Genomic DNA, 15,334 nt, shown 5'->3' with positions numbered 1-15,334 from the left:
CTAATTGATTTTTGTATAATTTGCACAGTCACTTATATTTTAATTATTACATTCTGTACTGTTTTATAACTGTTAATAGCAGCACAAGACTTTACTTCTTTCAATGCTATCTATTTCTCAACAGTTTGCTCCACTTTCAAAATTTGAAATAATTTTAAAGGGGTTATTCGTATGCAGAGAAATTTAATGAAAGACATGCTTGGCTCCTTTTCTCAAATGAATATTGTTCAAATAAGTATAGAGAAATTTATTTTTTACGTTGGTTTATTTTTGTTTCGTTAGACACAAATTAATAATCGAACTATATGAAAATATAGGTGTGCACAAAGAGGGTCTTTTCTGAAACATTTAGCCGCTTCTTTTTTTGCTGAATCTGTTCCTTTGTTTTTGACTTTGCTTGGATGCTTGAAATGCTTTGTATGCTATTTAATTTGTTTTTATTTCATCTAACTACATTTAGCTTTGTGTGACATGATAAAACCTGTCTTGCTAAAAAATCAGTCATCTTTATCATACTGTTAGTTAAACTTGTTTTAATAAAATTGACAATAAAAAAAATTTAAGCAACAAAACTATTACAAAAATTAATATTTTGCTTATCAAATTTTTAATAATTTCATTGATTTATTACTATCAGTAATTAACAGTTTGTGATTTGCATAAACAACTATAAAGATTTACATATAGAACTTTGCCATACAATATGCATCATATATTTATAGGTTTTTTAGCAAAATTTTAAAAAGTAAGAATATGTATTAAATTAAAATCAGAGGTGACTATTGGTTATTAAAGTGCATTAAACTTTTATCTAAATAATTTTACTTAAATAGAATTTTAATTTATAGAATTAGGTATTATTGTAAATAGCTAAAAAAAGTAAATCTTTAAAAACATAATGAGAACTTTTGCATTTTCTGAATGTTATAGTATTTTTGTTTTGAGATTTTCATTAAATCTAGTACTACAATTTACTTGCTTTGATCCTCAATTATAATTTAACTAAACTGGCAATTAATATAGTATAATGTGCATGATTTAGATGTCAACTATGTTTTTGGAAAAACATAAAAATATACATGTAACATTCAAAGCTTATTGGGCTGTAAAATAAATCCGTAGCGTTTTTTGGCAACTTTCATGTACTTATAGACAGATTTAATTGAAAATATATTAACCAGTTTGTTGCTTTACTATCTTCCATGTAATCTTCAGTTTCTCAGAACTTATCAGGTTTTTGAGCGACTAACTCTTCGATGTGTTTTCTGCAGTCTACAAGTGGAGTAAAGATTTCCTGAAAAATGTAATTTTCCAAGTCTCAAATAGGTCAAAATCTAAAGGAGCAGTTCTAATTAGCAATGCTAATACAAATTTATGCTTTGGGTAGCAAATCCCAGCCAAGCTCCAAGAATTTCTGTTGCGTCTGCAAAGACACATGAGGCAAACATTATTGTGGCGGAAAATAATCCCTTTTGATTAGCCACTTTTGATCAATTGTTGACTTTAATTTCTCCAATTGTATGCATTATATGCTAAAATGTATGGTTTATTAGGCACAATAATCACCAATTCCACCAAAACAAAATTACTTCTTTTGGACAAATTCTAGCTATTTCTATTTATTCTAGCTTTTTCAAAGTTGCTACGTTTTCTCCAGGATTTTCCTCTCAGAACATTGCTGTACAGGACACAGTTATCAATATTTTTAATAGTTGGTTTTTTTTGTACTGCTTGTAGGAGGAAATCACAGAAGGAGTCCAATAAATTATTCATAGTCAATATGTGAAAACACATATATCGCTCTGACAAACATATCCAATTTCGCTCAGTTATGTTGGAACGCTTACATGAAATGTTAAGTGTCATTGTGTGTGAGTTATTTGGTACAAAAGCTTGAATTTGGTCATAATCAACTGTTGAAGGACGACCAGAATGTTTTGCCTCTTCCAAATCAAAATTTTTCCTTCCGAACCGAGCAAACCCTTTACGAACGTGATTTCTTGCAAAGCATCATTACCAAAACATCACAAATTTTCGTACGTTTTCCCTTTACAGCAATAAAATACCTTTAATTGTTGAACACGCTAGTGCTAATTTTTCCTCAATTTTAACAAAACACCTCAGAAAAATATGAGATGTCAAATGAAACTGGCAATTCAAAACTTCTTTTTAAAAAAATCTCTTTTCAAAGTGTAATAAAAATAATTGAATAAAAATTGTTTCAAAATACAGCATGGATAAAATTGAATTATCAAAAAACCCTACAGACTTATTTTACAATCCAATATTTAAAAATTCAAATTAAAACAATAAATCATATAGACTTTTAATTTTGGTTATAGTTGTAATATACAATTACAAAATATTAATACAAATTTTGTAGCGATTTTAAAAATGAAATGAATAAAAAACACATTATATACCGTGCTTATTATTAAAAGTATGTTTTTTCTAACTGTACATATTTTATATTTGTATGGAAATTTTTATTTTGGCAAGTCGGTGTAGAATATATGTAGACATAGCATGGCTGCTAGCATAAATAATTTCAGAATGATAAAAATAATTTCATTTATCATTAATAATAGCATAATATGTTTATAAATTGATTGAACCAATCTTACAACCTGTTTATTTGGTAATTACATAAAAAATTGTTGAACTTGAAACTTTTGAAATGCATGAGTCTAATGTAAGAAAAAAAGAAGTTTAGTAATTTTTACATACATGTTTGCAATATTAAAAAAATGTTTGATATAGCTTGTGATTGCTTTACAAAAAAATGTATACAATCAAATTAGCAAAGAAAAATTAATTTGCTTGAATAATCATAACGTAATCTTAGAGCATCTTGTTATTAATAATACACTGTATTAAAAAAAAAAAAAAAATGCTGACTGTATGAAAATTTATTTAGTGTTAAAATTTAATATTAAACTTAAAATCTTCTTTGTAAATATAAAGAAATTTAATATTGATAAATATGTGTTTAGTCTAAAATTTATATATAAATAAATTCTTAACATTTACAGTACTTGTATGATTGAATTAGGTGGTACGACACGTGCTCAATGGGAGGATGTTACCGGTTCGACACCACTTACATTTGTCAATGACTGCGTTTCGTTTACTACCACAGTTTCTGCCAGGTTCTGGCTCATGGACTGTCGCAACATATCAGAAGCTACAAAAATGGCGACCGAATTGTATCGAGAAGCGATTCACGTACCTTTTATGGCCAAGTACGTTTATTGTTTGAATACATCTTTATTTTCTTTACGCGTTTGACTTGCGAAAATTTTTTATTTTATTTTAGGTTTGTTGTTTTTGCAAAGAGGGTAGACACGACAGAAGCAAGACTTAGGGTTTTCTGTATGACAGATGATAAGGAGGACAAGACTCTAGAACATCAAGAACATTTCACTGAAGTTGCCAAGAGCAGAGATGTTGAGGTAGATTAGTTTAACATTTTACTTATAAGAACTTTATTTTAATCTGTTTTTTTTTTGTGTGTGTATTAAGGTTCTAGAAGGAAAAATGCAATATTTGGAATTTGCTGGAAATCTTGTCCCGGTGACAAAATCAGGTGAACAACTCCAGTTAGGCTTCAGGGCTTTCAAAGAAAATAGGTTGCCTTTTACTGGTAGAGTTAAAGATCCTCATGCTGATGCCCTTGGCAGAATCATATTTATGCGAGAACCAAAGGTATGTTACTTCCCATATCATAAATTTATTAAATATTTCACTGTTTGTATCTTATTGTTGAATGTTTCCAGGTGGCTAAAGGCGATGCTCCACAACAACCAATATGTATATTAAATATTGTTTTGCCAGAGGAAATTATTCCTGATTCTGATCTTCACGACCAAGAAACTCCTAAACATTCTTACATTACACACACAAGTAACTACATAATTTAAATATTTAGTTTGTACAAAAAAATAATTAAAAATGATTCTGATCCAGGTGGCTTACAAAGGCTGTCAGACATTAGCAATCTCCTCGGCGAAGACTGGGTGAAACTAGCGAACGAATTAGACATAAGTACCTCAGAAATTAATAGCATAAAGACTGAATTATGTGATCTTAGTGAGGCCCAACAGGGATTTGCATTGCTCAGGCTTTGGCTCCAGAGTGCTGGAAACAAAGCAACAGGTAAAATACAATAAAAATATTTTTACATTTATTTTATTTGTTATTTATTTATTTTATTTTTTTAGCTTCAGCACTGGAAAAGGGCCTTAGGAATATTGGTAGAGATGATATTATACAACAAACTGTGTTTAGCATGGACCAAACTGATCCCTATGTTCTAAGCGAAGACCTTAGTCCTTCTTATACCACTTGCCACAACGTGTTTAGAAAAACTATAACAGTCCAAAAAGAAATTATAACGGTAATTAAAAGTCACCATATTTAAATATTATTTATATAAACTCATAAAAAATTTATATTTGATTAAATAGGATAAGAGAAAAGAAGGAAAGCAAATTCCAGTGAAAGATGGTATTTATTTTATAAATATATATTTGCAAATAATATTCGATATGGTGTTCTAAACTGATTATTTCCAGCCATTGACAAACATGATCACGATGAAAAGAAATACAGTGCAGAAGAAAAAGAGGTTGAAGAAGAGTTGCACAAAAGTGTGTCAGAGAGAAAGAAGGAAATTGAAAAAAGACTGTCTCAGGACTTTGACGATAAGAAAAAGGAAAAGTTTACGACGAAAGAAACAAAAACAATAGAGGAAAGTATGAAAACGAGTATCAAAACTGCAGAAAAAGATAAAAAACTGCTGGACGAGTTGGGCGAAAAAGAGATAGCCGAAGAAAAAGCCGTTTCCCCTGAGCCAGCGCACTTGTCCTTTGACGAAAAGCGAAAATCATTCGAAATGGGAATTACGCCAAAAGAAAAAATCAAACAGCTAGAGAACCTGCAGAAATTCATAAAAGAAGAGCAAAGCATGGCGCAGGAAACTGTGACTGTTGTCCAAAGGGAAAAATCCGTGGAAAAAGGTGTTGTTGAAGAAGAAAGCCTTTCATTCCAAGAGAAACGACTGTCATTCGAGCAAGGTCTTGCAATGAAAAAGCCAGGAGACAAGCTACCATCATCTGAAACACAGAAGGTAATAAAATATTTATAGTGATTTAAAATATTTTGCGTTGAAATTCCTTGGTTGATCATCCATGATTTTCCTAGTTTGTCTATTGTTACTAGTAAAACCATAGGGACAATCAAACTGTAGGTTTTCACCTCAAACTTGTTTCAAAATCATACTAAAATTATTAATCTATAACTATAAAAAAATACAAACAAAGAAATTTATTCATTTTCTACTGTCCTATTAGGATGTATCAGAAACAAAAGTGACAACAGAATTTACAAAAGTAGATGAAAAGCATACAGCTGATTACAGACGAGACTCAGAATTATTTGAAGAAGTGAGTCAGGGATTAGGAAAATTAAAAACTGGAGTCATCAAGGCACAACCACAAGGTAATAAGATTTGTGTTTATTATCAAGTTGTTGTGCAGCATTTTCAAATAAAAATGCATAATTTAGTGCATTATAAAATAGTAGGACAAATAAAAATATAATAATAGATTGAAATTGTGCTATTTTGTTTGCAGATTTATTGTCTCCAATGGTAGTTAAAACACCGCCGCCAAGCCCCGCAGAATTCAGCAAAGAACCTCCAGGTAAATTATTTTTGACTTAAATTATGTTTTGTTGTAACCACACAGTAGGAAAAGAATGCTTAAATATACATAAAAAGTGTGTAAAGTAACTCCTGTCATACAGAAGGGATTAATGGCCAACTACTTTCGGTGCTGTGGTTAAAGCATCAGATCACTTTACAATTAAATTCACTAGTTTTGTGGTTGGCTTGACCAATTAATATCTTACAATTAATTAAGGTTTTCAGTTGAGATAAAAAAGTCAATGGCACGAGCGGGATTCGAACCCACGATCTTTGGCTTGATACGCCACTGCTCTACCACTTGAGCTATCGTGACCTCGATCCACTCAGACACCAACTTCCCATCTCAACCACACCTTTTGAATTTTCCCTCCTTTTTGCCATTTTTCAAATGTCGTGTAATCAATTTGATTCTCGGCGACAAATGAAATGGCCACGGAGAGCTTTAGTGAAGGTATACTTCATTTTAAACTTATTAAATTCACTAGTTTCGTGGTCCGCTTGACCAATTAATATCTTACAATTAATTAAGGTTTTCAGTTGAGATAAAAATCACGATAGCTGAAGTGGTAGAGCAGCGGCGTATCTAGCCAAAGATCGTGGGTTCAAATTCCGCTCATGCCATTGACTTTTTATCTCAACTGAAAACCTTAATTAATCACTTTACAATACTTTTTCTAATAATTTTCACTTAAAATTCCAAGGGCAAATCCTGGAATTAATTAATTCCTAAAATCTTCAAAAAAATTGATCAATGTGGTTAAAAATGATCAGTATCATGCACATTTTGAAAATGTGTTCAATTTCTTAAAAAAACTGTTATTTGAGAAAATGTCCTTGTCAAGCAGGACAGTAATGAGCGTCACACTGCAAAAAGTTTTGATAAACACAATACACATTTTTCTGCCACTGGACGTTTAACTAGTCAGGATTTGTCCATTCTGTCCATGTGGTAAAGCCATTATTGGTTCGCTCCATCATAAAATATATTTCTAACTCCTCTCGGAAGATTTCATTGCCTATCTGGTCATCCAAGGTACATCCCTTGGCCTTTTGTGAGAATTTCTCTTCTACTGCTTTGTTGCTTTTCTTGCTGTGTTAGTGTTCCATAAGCATTGAAATTTCCATTAATTTGTAAAATTTGTGTTCGGTTTCCTTTCGTACTTTTAACCCAAGAGAATGATTCTACCAAACAGTCTAATCTTGTTAGATAATTAGGTGGGTACATAATTATCATAATCATAGGTCAGGTCATAGCCCAGGAAGGTGTGCGACACCTACTACAATATTGTGTTATCAATGATGATTTTTCTATCGCACTTGGTTACTTACCCTCAAAATCACTGTTTTGCTAGAAGAGATTTTCAATTTATATCTCTTGCATGGTTAAAAGTGAAAAGATTATGCTTCAAATCATCGTCCGTTTTTCTATAGCTACTTAATGGGCAAACAGAAGCTTATTGAAAGTCATTGAACTATATTGCCAACATAGTTGTTAAAAATAAAAGATGATAAACAAAATTCACGTCGGGCACCTTAATTTTTATATTAAATTATCAACTGAGGATGATGAATTGCCAAAACCATGGAGAATCGGCAGACCAGGATCATATACGATCAAGCTAAAAAATAAATTATTCTACTATTTCTTTCTATTATGAAATTTTTTCCTTCCTCAGACATATTCCAAGCTTTGACTCTTTTCTTTTACACCCATGATCAAATTGTAATCTTACAATGTTTTGTTTTCAGATAACAAAAAATGGTCTTCAGATATCCAAACATCTTTGTTATCTGGTGAAGGTACGTTTCAATCATTTATTTCAATAAATAATAAGCCTAACACTAAAAATAACATTGGGAGCAATAAAAAATATTCAGCATTTCAAAAAAATTATACTCAGTATGTTTCATACGTCAAAATCCATTATGCAACAAAAACCATGAAAACATGACTTCTATAAAATCCAATTGAAATGCTGATTGTTACATATCAAACTATAAAAGAGGCCAGTTGTTTAATTATAATGTTATATATATTTATACATATATATTTTTTTAAATTTGTTTCCACTGAACAAAATTCACAAGCAAATTGATTTACAAGGTTTAGAAGCCAACAAAAATTATCATAAGGTTTCATCTTGACTTTAAAATTATATAATTATTTTATTACCATAGTGTAAGAATGTTAGAATAAAAAAAACTGCAAGTTCATATTTAGTACATAAAAAATAAATAAAATAGATAATTTAATAAAACACGGATAGATTTAAAAAATAAAAAGTTAACTTTAGTTTAAAGATTAACATGGAAAACGTAGTTCACCCCTCCTTATATTGATCTAACCCTTCCAAACAAACCAATTAACTGACTACATAAGAGAAGCAAACCGTATAAGGTTTCTCTTTTGACTAGTCAGTATTAAACTTTCTTTCACACCACTCTTATAAGGTAATCTTCTTGTTTATTATGCCTTAAGAAATATTTCACAATGGAGTAACAGTAACCTCTAACTGGCCAATGATTAATTTTAAATTAAGTCCAGAGCGACAGAAACTATCGGATAATTTGATTGATATAAAACGTGAAGAACTTAAGATTATCATTTCTTTCTGATATCCTTGCCTTCTTGTAATTGTAGTAATTTAACAATAATAGCAATTTAAACAATGGTTTATTACAAATTGTGTTTAACAATAAAATGCAATAATTTGAGCAAACCTAGGTACATGAGAGAATAAGTTTAAATCTTGTCAAAGTTGTCAGATTTATTTTTTTATCTTTATTTTTAATAAAGTAATCCATATAAGTTTAGCGGTAATTCATCATACAAATTATTTCAGTTAATTATTCTTTTTACCTATGGTCTTGGTTGAGAGGAAAAAGTTAGTGTCACGGAGCGGGATTCGAACCCACGACCTGGCTTATTCAGCTGAAGGTCGTGGGTTCGAGCCCCACTCGTGACACTAACTTTTTCATCTCAACCAATACCTTAGGTAAAGAGAATAATCAATTTATTTTTAAATGAAACTTGCTTTTAAAACTATTTTTTAAAAACTCCCATGTTGAAAGTTTTTAAGATATTCTTTTTATGTAAGGTCTTAGTTGAGATAAAAAAGTCAGTGTCACAAGCTGGATTCGAACCCATGACCTTTGGCTAAATACGCCGCTGCTCTACCATTCCAGCTAGCTATTTAACCAAAGGTCGTGGGTTCGAATCCCGCTCGTGACTCTGACTTTTTTATCTCAACCAAGACTTTACATAAAAAGAATAATTAATTGAAAGAAGAAACTTGGTCAATTGACCACTAAAACATAAATGGGTTTTTAAGATAGTGTAGTATAAATATTCCATCTTGATTTTTATTTTGTAAAATTAGTGAAATTTTACTTAATTTTTTAGTATACAATTATTACGAATGTAAAAATGTATTCACAACGAAACAATAAAGAAAATGACAGTCCAAAGTATAGAAATAAATTAATTGTAATTATTATCTATTAATTATCATAATGATTTAAACAACGTAAACATAAATTTAAGTATAGATATTAATTACAAATTTACTTAAATGTATATCTGTATAAGCAATACAAAATATTACTCTACCTTATGCAATTTTTCATTTTATTCAACTCTTGTAGTCTTTTCTTTAGTGGAAACTATTTAGTTTTTCTAATAGTAATTTGTACGCTTTGAATTAAAAAAAAATTTTAAATAAAAAAAAGTCTCTTTTATGTTCGATTGATAATTTTGTGTATAATTATATGCTCCTTTTTTATACTAAAAAAAGTTTTATTATCAGTTTTGTAGTGTGAGTGTGTGCTTTGTGATTGGTTGTTGAACAGTAACAAACACCTTAATAATGTAACTTTTGTATTGAAAAAAAAAGTATAGAAATCAATTAAGGTGTTTGTTAGTTATAAAATTCCTAAATCCTAACAACCGTTTCCTTCATCCCTTTTTACTTTTTATTTTAGCTATGCTTGCATTTAATTTGCTTGGTTCTTTTTTTTCTGTTTGTTTCTGCAGTATTACTTGCCATCTTGGTGTACTCATGCTTGCATTTTTATTTGATTTGATAATTTCTTTTTGTACATTTGTGATTATAATGTTTGTGTGCCTTAGACCTTCATTAAAAAAATATATCATTGTTACACATTACAATACACGACACAGTCGGATATTATTTTTTTCTTTGTTACAATTATCAATTCAACTCATGTAAATTGTAGTTATGCTATGCTTTTTCATCTTACATTGCATTCATTCATTAAACAATGCACATTGAAGTATTACAACATAAACTCAAATGTGGGAAAATTTCTTTTAAAAAAACATCATGATATAAAGCAAAACTATCAACACTATAAAATATGGCCAATTGATTAAAAATTTTATTTAAAAAAAGAAAGAAACATGAACCATTGGATTTTTGCTAAATTGTTAAAAAAAAGTAAGTTTCAGAAACTGGACTTAGTTGATTCAGGATACAAGATATCGTAAGTTATATTGCTGGACTTTTACTTTATTAACGTGATTAAAATATTGATCGAAGATCATCATAAGACTCAGTTCATCACATGTAGGTAAGAAAATGATATTCATTAAAAAAAAATATTTTTTTAAATAACTTGATAAACGAAATGGGGAGGGATTCATCCAATAATAAGAGCGGCTTGCATGTATTTTGCAAAAAAAATTAATTTCCAATGAAAATTATTATTATCATCCTCACAGTAGAGAAATATTTATGTAAGGTGCAGGAGACACAATATACAGTGCACAGATCGATTCCCTGCTACTTGTAGTTTATAGGCTTTCTTTGAATGGTTTCCTCGGCAAGACGAGCTTCTTATTGTTTTAATTGCTGTTCTTGAATCTATTTCACCCCCCGACACCCCAACACCTCCTCCTTTGGCACCTAGTGCGCGCAAGAGAGCGAGAGCGAGAGAGAGAGAGACTGAGAGTGTGGCTGTTTATTAAATAATTGTGTCAAGGATAACATGTTCTTGTGTTTCACGGCACAGTGCCTACAGCCTCACCTCAAGACGATGATGATTCATTGGACACAGATGGTTTCCAAGAACAGTTCCCGTTGGAAACACCAACACCTGTTGAGGAGAGTCATGTCCCATCGTATCAAGTTACCCAAGGTTTGCGTGAAAGCTCTCTCCTCCAAAGGACCCGCCCTGGTGCTTTAAATCTAATCCCTGTAGTACAATCGTCTCCCGAAGATGAAAAAGGAGTCAAAGATTCTAAGTATCGGGAGCATCCTAAATTTAGCGATTCGGAAAAAACGAAAGACGTTAAACGACTGTGCGGGGGTGTTGGGGATGGGGAGGAAAAAGAAAAAAAAGTTAATTGGGAATCTGATTTGAAAACTAATAAACAAGACGATACGCATTCCGACAGAGGGACAAGTCCTCTTGATAAAGATGTCTTTCATCCCATGGCCGAAGCGAAAACAGATCAGCCGCCGACAATAGAACTGATAATTGGAAGGAAAGAAGTCCGCACAAAAGAAGCCAGTGCAACTTCTGAAAGTAAACTTACACTTTATACAGCTCACGATGTAGAAATATCAATCCGTTCTCAATCCCATATTAGTTTAACCACTACAAAACGGGATTTAGGGGGAAAAAAGACTTCACACACTGTAGACTTCGATTCGACGTTACAAGCAAACAAAGACGATGGAACATACGAGGAAGTAATATTAACCAGTGACAAAAAAGATAAAAAGAAGGAGGATTCAGTCAATTTCAGTGGGAAAAAAAGTGTTTATACTTATGATTCGCAAACATCGCCATTAGATGAAAGTCCAGATACGGAATACAGTGTCTCTCATCATATTTCAGATACGGGAATAAGTTTGACTAGGGGGACTATTACAGAAACTAGCCTGGCTCAACAGCCTGCGAGCAGCGGCATTAAAATCGCTTCAGACACTCTTATTAACAGTAGTGAGATCGAAGAAGCCGAGTTGACGGATGCTGGATTGAGCCCTATTCAAGCCGATGATGTCGGTTTACCCCAGTCAGAAATTCAATTTTTAGACGATGAAATAAAAAGTATTAACTTTACAGATCAAGCCAGCAGTCCTATGGGAGTCGAGACTGAGACGGTTGCCTTATCGCCACTACAAATTCAAGTAGCTGAGATTTCAGTATGCACGGACACTCTTAAGATGTGCGATGTTGGTATAAGCCCTATTGATTCAGACGAAGCCGGTATTAAACAAATGTTCCCAAAGAAAAAAGACATACTTACAAAAGAAGATTTAGTTACGACAAGAACAGGATCGGGAGAAGTCAAAGCAATAGTGAAATACATAGAAGAACATGCTCAACGTGTTGAAGACTCTTCCACTAAAATAATTAGAAAAGACGACATCCAAAAGGCCGTTGAAAAACAGACCAAAGAAAGCCCACATGTTACTCCGACTCATACCAAACATACCGTCGCGATGAAAATTAAAGAGCTACAGAAAGTTTTTTCTCAAAGTACAGAAGAAAAGGTCGATTATTCAAGAAAGAAAGATGACATGCCATATGCAGATGATGACGATGACGATGATGGTGATGTAGACGAGGATAAAAAAGAAATTATTGTCTTTGATATCGACGACATTGAAAGTGTTGCAGATGATGAAGAAGCTCGTTTTATTGAAAAAATTGAACAATTACCAAAACCTGACAAAATGTACGTGGCAAAACCGAAAGAAAAAGATGTAACGATAACAAACAAACTAACAGAATTGATGGAATTGCAGAAGGGGATTTTATCAAAGATGGTTCGTCCTGAAAACCTAGATAGTAAAACAATCTCACTCTCATTAGAATCACAACCGGATCAAAATGATTTTAATGACAAACAAATTAAGAAAAATATGACGGAGCTTTTTATAGCTCAAGAGAAATCACAATCAGGGAAATCAGCTCAGGAAAAAGAAGAAAAGTTCGAACGAACTGTAGTGCAAAGTCGAACCACAAAGCCAAAAACATGCGTTCAAGAAAGCACAGCTCTAACAAAAGGTACAAAGCAACTCATCGATGAAGATTTACACGACTTTGAAGAAAGAGTCAAATGCATGGAAAGTAAAATGAAGGCAGAAGAGGAAAATAAAAAGGAAGTGATTGAAGAACCGTGCGTAAAGAAAATTGTACAGGAATCGAGAGAAACTGATATAGACATACAAATAATTCAAACGGAAGAAATAACTAACATCTGTAAAGTAAGTGAATCCGACGTTAAAGCATTGATGTCCGAAGTGAAAGAATTTACAAGACAAATTAAACAGGAAGTGAAAGAGTTGAAACCCGATTTAACTCCGACACCGGAAGGAAAAGATATAATACCAGAAAATCAATTCACAATGGATATCGAAAGTATTATCGAAGAAAAAGAACAAACAAAAGTTGAAGAGCACAGAGAAGAAATTACAAAAACAATCAAAACAATAGGATTAACAGAATCACAAAAACATTTCGTCACGACTACAGAAGATGAGAAAGTCACATCTCATACAAGTAGTCCTGAATCAAGTGGAACTGAAAAATCATTAACAGAAGAAATGGAAAAAAAGCCAAGCCAAAAGTACGAAATAAGCAAAGAAAAAGAACCAACAGTTACGTCCAAAAGAGAAATAGACGAACCAACGGAAATTCAAGAAAAACAAATACCTGTTAAACGAGACAAACGACCCAAAGAAAGTACGCCTTTTGACGGGCCGTCCACATATGAAAGCACGGTGGTCACGACCACGACTACAGTCAAACAAACCCACGTCTCTAAAAAGGAAATAGAGCTACTTCCAGAAAAACCGACAGTGCTGGAAGTTGGAGATGGGGAAAAAGACGACGGGCAATTGGTTCCTGACGATAAGGAATCGCCGGAAAAGAAATTAGCGCCGAAGGAAAAAGAATCGCCGTTGGAAAAGGTCGATAGGGAGCCTAAGGATAAACCGAGAAAAGATGACCAACCATCGCCTAAAGACGCGCCTTTATTAAAATCGGATGAGAAACCGTTGCCGAGTGATAAGGACAAGCCTAAAGAGGCCGGGGAACCGAAAAAAGACCTCCCCGGGAAATTGCCAAGCCCAATGGACAAAACGAAACCACCGACTGAAAAGACTACCGAACCCAAATCCAAAACCGCTTCTCCGGAAGAAGAAAAAGAACCCGAGCCGAAAACAGACCTTGACAAAACGCCAAAAGACGTAGAAAAATTATCCCCGACACCTGAGGATATCTTAGCTGACAAACCAGTTAATCAAAGGGAACTAATTTCCATGATTAACACTACATCTGTTGGTACTCACACTTATGAATTAGATTCTAAATCTCTTGAAGTATTGCTAGTTGAAGGATCTGTTATTGAAGTTGTTGCTTTACCACCTGATGTTAGTGAAGGTGACTTCCCTCTTTCAATTGAAGAACCCCTTTTTCGCCACCAATCGCATGATATGCCACCTTCTATTTCTTCTGATGTATTTAAATATTCTGACATACCTAAGGATTCTGTTTTTGATAAAGCAGCTGTGTGTTCCCAAATATCTTCAGATAACAAACTCTCTGAAATTAGTGATAGCACATTTGGCGATAATTCAATTGTAGTCGATGATATATATATGACAGATGACCTCCTAGAAGTTACGGTTTCTACACGTGCAAGTAAAGTGTGCCAAAAGCCAGAAAGCTTTGATAGTATAACTTCATCAGATTCAAATACACAAAGAAGTGTAAAATCCGTTAGTTTAGATTTTAAGCAGTCCAAACTTACAACTGTCAAGACTGTTCCTGTATCCTCAAGTAAGATACCCAAGATGGCTAAGGAAACAACTACAAAATCTGGTCTTAAAAAATCTCAGTTAAAACAAAGCTCAAAAATACCATCATCTCCAGTTGCACGAAAAATTGATGCAAAGCCAATTGTAACGGACAAGGTAATATATAAATCTAGGTATTCTGGATTGACCTCTACATCTACTATTGTTAAAAAATCCTCACTTTCCCACGCTGAAATCACAGCTTCTAAAAAGCAAATTACTAGTCAAGTTCCTTATAAATCTACTCATCCAAAGAAGGATGTCAAATCAGTCGGCAAAGTTTCTTCAAAAAATGAATCAGTGAAAAAGCAAGGTACAACTGAAAGACAAATATCTACAACTTCTCAAAGTCAAACAAATAAAAGAGGAACTACTGTACGACAGCCAAAATTGTCATCATCATCCTCTACATCCTCAACGAAACTAACAAAATCTGCAACTGTCACCTCTGCAGTAAAATCATCTTCAGCATCTGTGTCTGCGATGACCACATCCTCAACATCAAAAACTACTCGCTACAAAGGTTACATGGCTTCAACATTATCTCGTGACATAAAAGTGGAGAGTACCCTTAAAGATAGAAGAAGTGATTCCAGTATATCTCGAAAAAGTATGGTGTCTTCGTCAGCCAGTTCATCAGTCATAGGAACACCAGAAAAAAAAATCAATAAAGAAACTAGACCATATAAACAAAAATCTTCTAGCAAACCTAAACAAATTCCAAAACAAACTGATACTTTAAAAGCTATTGCACCAAAAGAGCCAAAAGAAAGTAAGCTGCGACAAACTAGCACCA

The 15,334-nt window shown here is 32.7% G+C and overlaps 1 protein-coding gene across 25 annotated transcripts in view; it reads left to right on the top strand.

The window, feature by feature from the left end:
- LOC106663970 (ankyrin-3-like) overlaps positions 1 to 15,334 on the top strand; it is a 137,592-nt gene that overhangs the window by 101,170 nt on the left and 21,088 nt on the right. For all 25 annotated transcript variants that reach the window (XM_024227413.1, XM_014389234.2, XM_024227417.1 and 22 more), the window contains 11 exons: positions 3,053 to 3,242; positions 3,317 to 3,452; positions 3,523 to 3,705; positions 3,777 to 3,903; positions 3,967 to 4,155; positions 4,221 to 4,396; positions 4,467 to 4,506; positions 4,575 to 5,128; positions 5,352 to 5,499; positions 5,634 to 5,702; positions 7,457 to 7,507. In XM_024227413.1, the coding sequence (XP_024083181.1) occupies positions 3,053 to 3,242; positions 3,317 to 3,452; positions 3,523 to 3,705; positions 3,777 to 3,903; positions 3,967 to 4,155; positions 4,221 to 4,396; positions 4,467 to 4,506; positions 4,575 to 5,128; positions 5,352 to 5,499; positions 5,634 to 5,702; positions 7,457 to 7,507 (1,863 nt within the window). The remainder of the gene's footprint in view (positions 1 to 3,052; positions 3,243 to 3,316; positions 3,453 to 3,522; positions 3,706 to 3,776; positions 3,904 to 3,966; positions 4,156 to 4,220; positions 4,397 to 4,466; positions 4,507 to 4,574; positions 5,129 to 5,351; positions 5,500 to 5,633; positions 5,703 to 7,456; positions 7,508 to 15,334) is intronic.

The sequence above is a fragment of the Cimex lectularius genome, unplaced genomic scaffold (assembly GCF_000648675.2).
Source record: "Cimex lectularius strain Harlan isolate CLEC.00 unplaced genomic scaffold, Clec_2.1 scaffold86, whole genome shotgun sequence".
In the NCBI taxonomy this organism is placed as follows: Eukaryota; Metazoa; Arthropoda; class Insecta; order Hemiptera; family Cimicidae; genus Cimex; species Cimex lectularius.
This window is presented reverse-complemented; position numbering and strand designations above follow the sequence as displayed.